The sequence below is a fragment of the Mya arenaria genome, chromosome 16 (genome assembly GCF_026914265.1).
Source record: "Mya arenaria isolate MELC-2E11 chromosome 16, ASM2691426v1".
NCBI classification, from domain to species: domain Eukaryota; kingdom Metazoa; phylum Mollusca; class Bivalvia; order Myida; family Myidae; genus Mya; species Mya arenaria.
In genome coordinates this window covers 18,378,614-18,391,914 of record NC_069137.1, presented here as the reverse complement: position 1 = coordinate 18,391,914, position 13,301 = coordinate 18,378,614, and the positions used below count along the sequence as shown (strand labels likewise).

General features: G+C 31.4%; 1 protein-coding gene across 18 annotated transcripts in view; it reads left to right on the top strand.

The window, feature by feature from the left end:
• The window catches only part of LOC128221935 (trichohyalin-like), a 315,209-nt gene that overhangs the window by 132,013 nt on the left and 169,895 nt on the right, over positions 1-13,301 (top strand). For all 18 annotated transcript variants that reach the window (XM_052930638.1, XM_052930640.1, XM_052930632.1 and 15 more), the window contains 3 exons: positions 555-575; positions 2,396-2,416; positions 9,946-9,966. In XM_052930638.1, the coding sequence (XP_052786598.1) occupies positions 555-575; positions 2,396-2,416; positions 9,946-9,966 (63 nt within the window). The remainder of the gene's footprint in view (positions 1-554; positions 576-2,395; positions 2,417-9,945; positions 9,967-13,301) is intronic.

Below are 13,301 nucleotides of genomic sequence, written 5' to 3'. Positions count from 1 at the left end.
TATTTAAACACTGATATGTATAATTATAGAAAAGGGGAAACGAAGGCATTTTAAGTTATATGGTTGAACAAGGAAACAAGATCCCTAGAGTTTTAAAACCATGATCTTGTCAAGTCTTTATGACTGACATAAAGGTTTATATTTTACTGGGAATACCATCTAAAAGGGATATTTATTTGAACATCGATATGAATAAAGAAACGGGTTAACGGACGTATTAGAGGTTACAAAGTTGTTGTTTTTTTCAAAATATACAATGATTGTCAGAAACATATACATGTAGTTTTTTTTAAGATTTGAATGCAATAATGTTACTGCCCTGATCATATTTCATGATTTCTAGAAGTATCAGAGTATTTGCCTTATACATGTTTTTGGAAAAATAGCGATACTTTATTTTTGATAACAATAAATTATTATCGCCCATGATAGACAAACAACCGATTGTCGGCTATACTCAATCATCGTCTTATCCCTTTTGCACAGTGTTCACATATTATTTATATAAACGTCGACAAATGTTTCACTATTAATGAATGGATTTCTACTTTCAGGACTGAAGAAACGGTTCGAGCGTATGTATACTAGTTTCTTGATATATAACGTTGGATATATCGTAATCTTTTCCATGTATACATTCTTACATCTGAATTGCTATAATAATGGAAAAACATACTTTGTTTCAATAAAGGATTCTAATTGAGTTTTACTGTATCTTTACATGATATATATGTTCAATCAAAGAATCAATATTGATTTTACTGTTTTCAAATGATAGATTATTACTCATACAGATAGTGCAAGTATTTCCTCAAATATAAATCTGAATTAATTGCAACGTATTTCATGCATGCTAATGATCTTGGAATATGTGAGCACCAATTTCCAACGGGAGGAAAACGATGTTACATTAGTGTTTGCTTTAATGTGAAAATGAAGAAATCCATCCATGGTATACTTCAGTAATATCTTATTGTTTCAGAGGACAAATGCTTGAATATAAACATAAAATATTTGTACGTACATGAAATAACATTTTTTAATTGTTCACTCCAAAAGTTGTTAATAATTCTTAAATTACTTGTGCATAACATCTAATGTTTGATCTTTCTATGGGCATTCAGTATGTACATGTGCTTGGATATAAGATATATGGTACGTCTCCGTCTTTCACTAAATCTTTAATCATCGCATGATTTGATTATCGTGGTTATTAGTTTCAATGCGATGAAATTAATCTCAAAAAGAAAGATATTACTAACTTTATTCAATAACAGAAACCGAATTTGAATCAATCAATGGTCAGAAATAAACAATTATAAGGAATTTACATTAAGAAATCAATTTTACAACTAGGTGTACTGAACTAAAATGAACCAATAAAAGCTTTCTTGGTCTCGGTTATAACTAAAGTTTGAACTATAATTTAACTCATTTATAGCAAATGCGTATTTCAGCCTTTTCAAAATGTGTAAAATGTTTCACAACCATAAGTCTCGCGAACTCAGCCAATTTCAATCAAATATCATCTTAAAGAGCAGGCATTGCTTTGTTGTTGTTTTGTCACAGAGTAAACGTTCGCAATTAATAAGCCTCATAGACTCAACACAGAGCAAACAAGGGTCGAATTTTATGCCTGATATATTTAAACAGGCTTTGCAAAAGTAAATTAATTACTAATCGAGGTTTGCATTGAGGATACTATCCCAAAATTTCACAATCCCTAAATGTTAACAGCAAAGGAAAATCAAGTTCGTAGCAATGCTTTTACGGTTAAACGTTAAAGCTACACTCTTACAGATTGAACATTTTGACAGCTTTTTTTTCTATTTTGTCTTGGAACGAGCCAATTTATGAGATATTCATCGGAACCAGTGATATAAGACTGCTGACCAAAGATCAAATCGCTGAAAGTGAAAATTAAACTAAAAAAACAAAACACAATATAGCCAAAAGGCTTTGCAATAGGTCACATCTGTTATTCTGATTGATTTGATTTAATTATTCCTAAAATAATTGCCATATTTTACCGACATACAAAATATTAGGTTAAAAGAACATATATGGACTCTTGAAAATCGTCTTTTGCGAACCGTTCATTTTAAAGACTTGTACGCAATGTATCTTACTGTCCCGACTATAATTCATGCTTTCTATATTAGTGATTATGTCTTCTTTATGTGTTTACCTGATAGCAATTAGAAATATTTGATTACACTCTCCGATATCATAGAAACAACCGATTGTCGACTTTAATCAATCCTATTTGTTATTCAGGTGTTCACATTTAACTTCATGTATGCAATCAAACATTTTTTTCGTTAACATGTACATCACAAAATCATCACAAACACTCCAGTTGTTTACCTATAACTGAATGTATTTCTACTTCCAGGAGAACAGAAGCGCTAATACGGTATGTATGTTGGTTCCTTGAAATATAACGTTAGATCGTAAACTATTTCAAGTATACATTTTGACATATGAATGGCTATGATAATGTATTGAAAATACTATGTTTCAATGTTGGATTCTAATTTAGTTTTACTGATGTTTTTAACAAATATGTTCAGGTCGGAAAATACACATCTATCCAAGTCTATTCAATTTAGATCATCAGTATCAATTCTACTTTTTTAACAACACAAATTATTATTCATAGAGCTAGTGTAAGTAATTCCTCAAATATAAACAATGAAAACATCGCACCGTATTTCATGCATGCTTAATTTCCTATGTATTTCAGTGTGTGTATACCACGTGATAAATTCCGTCATAAATGCTATATCGGAAGGTAATTTTTGCTTCGAAAGAAGACTTTAAACAAAGAAAACTTCACTATGTTTTCACCACTTTAAATGAAACATGGCGCAGTCGTCTACACCGCTTACGTAGCCTCGCCTTCCTTTTTTTCCAGAGTTTGATTGCGAGTTTAGTTTCTTAATACACTTCGAAAAACTTTTTCACAATACGGCCGTCTGACAGAGCACTGCCAGAACAGTATTTCGAAAACAGGTTTGATAAAACTAAGCATCTAACGAAACGTCGGTAATAAAACGAAGACGGTGTTTTCTAATCGACATAGACTTCCCTTTGTTTTATTTAAAATGGTGTAGTATAAGAAATGTTATCTTTGATTTAAGTCTTTATTTTAAGCAAAATGTTGCCTTCCGACGTAGCATATATGACGCAATATATCACGTGGTATACACACACTATATATACGAGAAACAATTTTAAAAGGGCAACGATGTTACAATCTACTGTTGGTTTTAATATAATTGTATAGCAACGTGGTATACGCAAGTTATATTCGTTTGTTTTCTTGAAATATGCGTCAATATTGGCAAATTAGCAGTCGGTCAAAATGTTTGATAAATATTGTATGTTTTCTTTTAATCGTACACTTCTATGTTTTGAGTATGCTTCTCTGTCTCCAAAGTCCAGCTTCAAATACATATATTGGACTAATAATGATATATGTGATTCATCTTCGATCGTCGTCTGTCATAAAAGCGTTAAACATCACGTGATGTTTCACGCATAACAATTTGTTACAATGCACAAAAATAAAATATTTCTAACTGAATTAAATTGCCAAAACCGACATGCTATCTATAGTTTAGTAGGCAAGAGGGGTCCCGTGCCCCCGAAGAACACCATTTTGTTTGATGCATGAAATGCATAAATGATGTCTGAAGTTTATTTATTTTTATTGATCTTCCTAGAAATAAATAATTTCCAAAGATGCTTTAAATTCAAAATTGCTGCCAAGATGGCCGCCATAAAATGAAAAAAAAACTCATTTTTAAAAAGATGCGCCTTATTTAATACAAGTAAAATATATATATTCACTTACATGCTTATCTTATAGCGGAATGTAAGTGTTTCAATATTTTTTGTCAAAATAGACATGTTTTGTTAGAAAAATAAAAAAAATATGTAAATAATGTGAAAAAATACTGATTTTAACCTCTTTTTTTTCCATTACACCTGGAATCATAATTTATTTTTTTTAGTTCTTCTTGAAATAAGTATAAAATTTTGATTATTTTTTTCAGTATTTAAGTATTTTCTCTGAAATTGAATACATTTTAGTAAAAAAAATGACCAACTTTTATCAAAAAAACAGAACCAACGTGGGTTGTGTAAATTGACTGTTTTACGAATATTTCATTAAAAATATCCAGATATCTCATTTTTATGTGTGAAGACAAAACTAAATAGATATAATTGTAATACAATCAAGGAACAGTTAATGAGGTCTTGGATGTGATTTATATTCACCATTTAAGTGTCAAAATGTACATGGTATACATATAATATGAATACGATTTGAAGGTGAACAAAAGTTATAAAATGGCGTGTTTTTTTATTTCTCTGATTACTTACCTTTTATTGTTATCTTTTTTTCAATATTAAATGAAAAGAGTTTTTGTTAACAAAATGTAGTATCTACTCTAAAGTGAAACAAATTGAATGAATAATAAATACAACATTTAATCATTTAACACTAGAGACAATATGGGTGGGGTAAGTTGACCCCAAAGTATTTTTCTACTCCAAAGGTTGTATATCAAAGATGCAAAAAACAAAGCAAACCAATTTTTACATATGGTCTGGTCAATGAAGCTGTTATGTTTCTAAAAATGTTGTTATACTATTTATGTATATGATTATACAGTAATGTCATATATATAATATAGAAGATCTATATTGAAAATGTGACAAATTTTACAATTAGCCGAAATCAACAGTATATTCCCTACAATTATTCTATTTTGTTAAAAGAAAGTTGGTAATTTTACTCCATTCAGAATTTACACACCTACAAAATCATTTTTTTCTTAAACAAAAACATATCTTAATATATATATATTTCCTTTTTTCTGATATGTTTTCACAGTTACATATATGATACAAATATTTAATTTGATCCAACAGTAAGTATTCATATTAGTTAAAATGCAAATAAGTTACATAAAACAACCAATCAGTATCCTCTAAATCAACTTTGTATCAACTTGCAACTTAAAATGTCAGGATACATGATAAATACAGTATTAATTTCATGGCGACATTAAATAATGTACACAGTCTGTATTACCATGAACAAGTTTGAATGAAAACAATGAGTCAATGCAAATGTAACATTTTCTTTTCTCACATTTTTAATAAACTTCAAATCTCAGTCATGTTTATAAATACTTGTAGTCATTTGCTAATTTACAGCACATCATCTTTATTATCACAATCAACAAATTCAATGATATCGTCTATTTCTTCAATATCTTCATCATCTGTGTCTGCATGATTCGCAACAGCCATAACTATGTCCACTAGAGAAGGTGGTAGAATGGGACCAGAAGACCACACTGGCTCCAAAATTCCGTCACCGTTAACTTCCAATCCTTGATCTTGAAATGGTTCTGGAGATGCAACTTTCGCTTGTTCGGCCCTCTTGTACAATCCAACTCGATAATTAACCCTCTGAATGTGTGGCAACAAATTGGACTTGCAAGGTGGAAGCTTGGACAGATCAACATTAGTCTTTGTACTCAGCTGCTCCTCATCGCCAGACATCTTCTTTAGCATTTTGTGCCGAACAACGTCTAGAGACTGTTCTCTAGCAAACCCATACATAAGACAGGTAAAGGCTTCAAGCATTGCAATCATTGAAGTGTGTAAAGACCAGTCATTACCAAGTTTCCTGAAATGAAGATGATTTTGCAGAGTTGTATTTGTTTTAATGAGTATGTTCAGTATTTTTTAAATAGTTTAAGTTAAAATATAACATAACAAATTACTTGTCATCCCTCTTACGTACATAGCATTTAATGTTATGTAGCTATTCAGCAGTCATATTAACTATAAGTTAATTCTCAACCATTGTATATGATAAGCTTTACCTGAAGAATTCTTGGTATTTTGGATTAGCCAAAAGTTTCTTTAAAGGTCCTATTTTTCCTTTTCCCTTAAAGCTGCTAGTGACATCCTCCCCGGTAGAGACGTACAAGCCAAGACACATTGTGCAGAACTCTCTACCTTTTGTGTCAGCGAGTTCAGATATATTGATCAACTTGCGATTCTTTCCGGTCCCCAGGTCTATATAGATGTCCAAATCTATGGACGATGCATGATGCAGCAGAATTAACAATAAGTCTGTGTCTGGTGTTCGAACTACTGCTGAATTGTAGCCTTGTGATGCCGCATACTTCAAGTAGATCACCACCCGGGTATCAGTTTCTTCTTGGTTGGAAGATAATTCTGGAATCTCATCACAGCTGACCTGAAATGAAATATTATTATTACTTCTATAATTATAATTTATATTTTTATTGTTTTCAATAATAATTATAATCATCATCATCATAGTCATTATTATTATTATTATTATTATTATTATTATTATTATTATTATTATTATTATTATTATTATTTATGAAGTCACCTCTCCATATGCGGAACTCAACCGGTATGCTTGACCATTAACTACAAGCACTGCTAGTGAACATTTATGAAGAGGAGATCCTGCTTCTTTCCCCCTCCCATAACTTTAGCAATAATTTGCATAACTGAACTTTGTTTTTATCATTGGTAAGAAAAAGTTTGAAGTCAGTTGGTTTTCTAGTTGCAGGGCCATCTACTATGTATTTCTGTGACACACCACGTCTTAACCGTTCTTGGGCCTTAATAGACATAGCGTTGCACGAATCTGTTGAAAAAACGAAATGGCGCTTTGCTACCATCTGGTTAAGTATTTGAAAGCCTATAGCACCAAATGTAGGTCCCAAATTTGTCAATGAATGAAACATGCCATTCCCGTCCTGAATGTAAAGCGCATCAGTTGGGTATGTTTCATCTGGAGCTAAGTCTTCCAACAACATCGGGATGATTGGTGCTTTGTTGGTCTTTATAAAAAAAAACATCTGGTGTTCCTAGGGTATGTGGAACTGATGTAAGTGGATACTTCATTACCTCTTCAAGCTGAATTGGTTCATGTAGCTGTTGTGACTTAACAAGCAGTGTGAATGCAATATTACTTTGTTTATTGGTACTGGACAATCCAAAATATAAACGATTAATAGGCTTCACGTTTCTGTTTTACTAGTATATAACACTAAATGGTTCATCGTATATTTATTTAGTTGTAAATAAATAAGTATTATATTTGTTTTGATATTTGTTTTTTGTTCTTCATTGTCAGTAATTCATGTTCCATATAAATTAGCTATCATGACTATTATTATTTATATTATATTATATATTTACAAAAGCTCGTAAAAAATGTTACCTTTCCCTATGATGCTGTGAGTTTAACTGTCTTGTTTGATGATTCCATTGTTTTTAGTTTCAACTTTTTTATTGGTTCAAAGAAAGATTCTTTCGAGCTACCAGATACAAATCGTTCTGTAATGAACGCAGCTGTGGCACTCCTGCCAATCTTGTCAGCTCCAAGAACATCCTTCTACTTCTGACGATGCCTGGGCCCCAGAACGTAAACTATATAGGTGGTATTTGTCAGAAAGAGCAAACGGGTTACTGAAACTAGTAATTGCCGTTATGGTGCGTTGAACTGCCTCCTCAGACTTCTATACCTAAGTTCTTCCTAGCTCACGGTGTTTACCAGCTTTTGGACAGTCAGGATCATTAATTAGGCCGCACATCAAGAAGACTCTCAAAGAATTGGACTCGAGTTGAAGTTGTCTGGCACCATCGTTGATAAGCCCAAAACATTGAATATAGGCCAGTAAACCCTCCTGTAATATATAAAGGGCATTGTACGATTTCTTGATTATATGTATATTCATGTATACATTCGTATTCGGGTAAAAAATAACAAATTAAACTTGTGTCCAATAGAAGTACCTTCTGACTTTGCAAAGTTCATGAACGTTTCCTCCATTGTTTTATCGACATAACTTCTCGCCCCAGCAATCATAGAACGCGCTACTGATATACCTCCCTTCTTCAGCAGATCTTGCGCTCCGGGGTGTGTCGAATCAATGTTGGTTAAAAACAAGTCAATCCAAACAAGGTATCTGTAATACAATAATAAATGTTTTCATATCAAGGACATTAACATAAAAATATAAACTTAAGGAAACCTTTAAAACACATGATAGCTAAGCAAGTATGCAAAACAAATATAGTATAGACGTACAACAGTAATCAAGGCTCTATGGGCTAACGTATAATAATTCATAGGAAATACTGTTGTATAAAATATATGATAATACAAAAATAATTGTGAGTTTCGACATCCATCCATAAAATAATATGTAAACAAGAATGCAGTAAAAAAATAGTTACCGTGAGTAATTTGGTGCATCGTATGCAAAGAAAATATTTGCCATGTCCCCAAAACACTAGTGGAACAGATCTAAGTTGTTGGTTTTCACTGCATACAACAACGCAAGCGCTAGACGTGCCATCTTGGCGGCCATCTTGAATTTAAAGCATCTTTGGAAAAAAAATAATCTGGGAACATCGAAAAAATGAAACTTCAGACATCATTTCATTACTTCATGCAAAAACAAAAAAAGTGTTCATCGGGGGCCCGGGACCCCTCTTGCCTACTGCACTACTACTTTAATTACATCACTAAAAGTTGAATTTGTTCTCAGTATTTTTGCTAAATGATAAAAATTCAGACAATCATGACACAATTCAAGACATTTCTACATTCGTCGTTCATATTGTTTTTTGTGCAAATATCACTACGTTAGTTGCCATCTAAAAATGCCACTGGAAGTAGTGTGATAATGGTCTACATTTGAAAAAATAGGTACTGAATGAATGAATCAAAAAAAGAAAGAAAACACACGGAATGTTTCTAGAAGTATTAAAGTATAGAAGGATTAAACCAGAATTTTGTGGAGCTTTTAATAATTAAAATATAATTGTTTACTGAAATAAAATGAACCTATTACACTTTTCTTGGTCCCGGTTATAACTAAAGTTTGAACTATAATTTAACACATTTATAACAAATGCGTATTTCAGCCTTTTCAAAATGTGTAAAATGTCTCACAATCACAAGTCTCGCGAACTCAGCCAATTTCAATCAAATACTATCTTAAAGGCATTGCTTTCTTGTTGTTTTGTGACAGAGTAAACGTTCGCAATTTATAAGCCTCATAGACTCAACACAGAGCAATCAAGGGTCGAATTTTATGCCTGACATATTTCAACAGGTTTTGCACAAGTAAATTAATTACTAATAGAGGTTTGCTTTGAGGCATGCTATCCTTAAATTTCACAATCCCTTAATGTTAACAGCAAAGGAAAATCAAGTTCGTAGCATTGCTTTTACGGTTTAACGTTAAAGCTACACTCTTACAGATTAAACATTTTGACAGCTTTTTTTCTATTTTGTCTTGGAACGAACCAATTTATGCGATATACATCGGAACCAGTGATATAAGACTGCTGACAAAAGATCAAATCGCTTAAAGTGAAAATTAAACTAAAAAAAACAAAACACAATATAACCAAAAGGCTTTGCAATAGGTCACATTTGTTATTCTGATTGATTTGATTTAATTATTCCTAAAAGAATTGCCATATTTTACCAACATACAAAATCTTAGGTTAAAAGAACATATATGGACTCTTGAAAATCGTCTTTTGCGAACCGTTCATTTAAAGACTTGTACGCAATGTATCTTACTGTCCCGACTATAATTCATGCTTTCTATATTAGTGATTATGTCTTCTTTATGTGTTTACCTGATAGCGATTAGAAGTATTTGATTACACTCTCCGATATCAGAGAAACAACTGATTGTCGACTTTAATCAATCCTATTTGTTATTCAGGTGTTCACATTTAACTTCATGTATGCAAAAAAAAACTTTTTTCTTTTTCGTTAACATGTACATCACAAAATCATCACACACACTCCAGTTGTTTACCTATAACTGAATGTATTTCTACTTCCAGGAGTACAGAAGCGCTAAACCGGTATGTATGTTGGTTCCTTGAAATATAACGTTAGATCGTAAACTATTTCAAGTATACATTTTGACATATGACTGGCTATGATAATGTATTAAAAATAGTATGTTTCAATGTTGGATTCTATTTAGTTTTACTGATGTTTTTAACAAATATGTTCAGGTCGGAAAACACACATATATCAAAGTCTATTCAGCTTAGATCATCAGTATCAATTCTACTTTTCTAAAAACACAAATTATTATTCATAGAGCTAGTGTAAGTATTTCCTCAAATATAAACAATGAAAACATCGCACCGTATTTCATACATGCTTAATTTCCTATGTATTTCAGTGTGTGTATACCACGTGATAAATTGCGTCATAAATGCTATATCGGTAGACAATTTTTGCTTCGAAAGAGGACTTTAAACAAAGAAAACTTCACTATGTTTCCACCACTTTAAATAAAACATGGCGCAGTCGTCTACGCCGCTTACGTAGCCCCGCCTTCCTTTTTTTCCAGAGTTTGATTGCGAGTTTAGTTTCTTAATACACTTCGAAAAAACTTTTCACAATACGGCCGTCTGACAGAGCACTGCCAAAACAGTATTTTGGAAACAGGTTTGTCGAAGTGTTTGATAAAACTAAGCACCTTACGAAACTTCGGTAATAAAACGAAGACGGGGCTCTTTAAACGGCATATACTTCCCTTTGTTTTATTTAAAATGGTGTAGTATAAGAAATGTTATCTTTATTCTTTATTTTTAGCAAAATGCTGCCTTCCAACGTAGCATATATGACGCAATATATCACGTGGTATACACACACTATATATACGAGAAACAATTTTAAAAGGGCAACGACGTTACAATCTACTGTTGGTTTTAATATAATTGTATAGCAATGTGGTATATGCTAGTTATATTCGTTTGTTTTCTTGAAATATGCGTCAATATTGGCAAAACAACCGTCGGTCAAAATGTTTGATACATATTGTATGTTGTTTTTTAAATCGTACACTTCTATGTTTTGAATATGCTTCTCTATCTCCAAAGTCCAGCTTCAAATACATATATTTGGCTAATAATGATATATGTGATTCATCTTCGATCGTCGTCTGTCATAAAAGCGTTAAAAATCAAGTGATGTTTCACGCATAACAATTTGTTACATTGCACAAAAAAATTATTTCTAACTCAATTAATAAACACTTCGCCAAGATGGCCGCCATAAAATGAAAATAACTCATTTTTAAAAAGAATAGCCTTATTTAATACAATTAAAATATATATATTCACTTCCATGCTTATCCTATAGCGGAATGTAAGTGTTTCAATATTTTTTTGTCAAAATAGACATGTTTTGTTAGAAAAAAAAATATATATAAATAATGTGAAAAAATACTGATTTTAACCTCTTTTTTCCATTACACCTGGAATCATAATTTTTTTTTTTTAGTTCTTCTTAAAATTAGTATAAAATTTTGATTATTTTGTCAGTATTTAAGTATTTTCTCTGAAATTGAATACATTTTAGTCAAAAAAATTGACCAACTTTTAACAAAAAAAACAGAACCAACGTGGGTTGGGTAAATTGACCGTTTTACGAATATTTCATTAAAAATATCCAGATATCTCATTTTTATGTTTGAAGACAAAACTAAATAGATATAATTGTAATACAATCAAGGAACAGTTTATGAGGTCTTGGATGTGATTTATATTCACCATTTAAGTGTCAAAATATACAAGGTATACATATAATATGAATACGATTTGAAGGTGAACAAAAGTTATAAAATGGCGTGTTTTTTATTTCGCTGATTACTTACCTTTTATTGTTATCTTTTTTCAATATTAAATGAAAGGAGTTTTTGTTAACAAATTGTAGTATTTACTCTAAAGTGAAACAAATTGAATGAATAATAAATACAACATTTAATCATTTAACACTAGAGACAATATGGGTGGGGTAAGTTGACCCCAAAGTATTTTTCTACTCCAAAGGTTGTATATCAAAGATGCAAAAAACAAACCAAACCAATTATTACATATGGTCTGGTCAATGAAGCTGTTATGTTTCTGAAAATGTTGTTATACTATTTATGTATATGATTATACAGTTATGTCATATATATAATATAGAAGATCTATATTGAAAATGTGACAAATTTTACAATTAGCCGAAATCAACAGTATATTCCCTACAATTATTCTATTTTGTTAAAAGACAGTTAGTAATTTTACTCCATTCAGAATTTACACACCTACAAAATCAAATTTTTCTTAAACAAAAACATATCTAAACATATTTCCTTTTTTCTGATATGTTTTCACAGTTACATATATGATACAAATATTTAATCTGATCCAACAGTAAGTATTCATATTAGTTAAAATGCAAATAAGTTACATAAAACAACAAATCAGTATCCTCTAAATCAACTTTGTATCAACTTGCAACTTAAAATGTCAGGATACATGATAAATACAGTATTAATTTCATGGCGACATTAAATAATGTACACAGTCTGTATTACCATGAACAAGTTTGAATGAAAACAATGAGTCAATGCAAATGTAACATTTTCTTTTCTCACATTTTTAATAAACTTCAAATCTCAGTCATGTTTATAAATACTTGTAGTCATTTGCTAATTTACAGCACATCATCTTTATTATCACAATCAACAAATTCAATGATATCGTCTATTTCCTCAATATCTTCATCATCTGTGTCTGCATGATTCGCAACAGCCATAACTATGTCCACTAGAGAAGGTGGTAGAAGGGGACCAGAAGACCACACTGGCTCCAAAATTCCGTCACCGTTAACTTCCAATCCTTGATCTTGAAATGGTTCTGGAGATGCAACTTTCGCTTGTTCGGCCCTCTTGTACAATCCAACTCGTTAATTAACCCTCTGAATGTGTGGCAACAAATTGGACTTGCAAGGTGGAAGCTTGGACAGATCAACATTAGTCTTTGTACTCAGCTGCTCCTCATCACCAGACATCTTCTTTAGCATTTTGTGCCGAACAACGTCTAGAGACTGTTCTCTAGCAAACCCATACATAAGACAGGTAAAGGCTTCAAGCATTGCAATCATTGAAGTGTGTAAAGACCAGTCATTACCAAGTTTCCTGAAATGAAGATGATTTTGCAGAGTTTTATTTGTTTTAATGAGTATGTTCAGTATTTTTTAAATAGTTTTAGTTAAAAAATAACATAACAAATTACTTGTTATCCCTCTTACGTACATAGCATTTAATGTTATGTAGCTATTCAGCAGTCATATTAACTAAGTTAATTCTCAACCATTGTATATGATAAGCTTTACCTGAAGAATTCTTGGTATT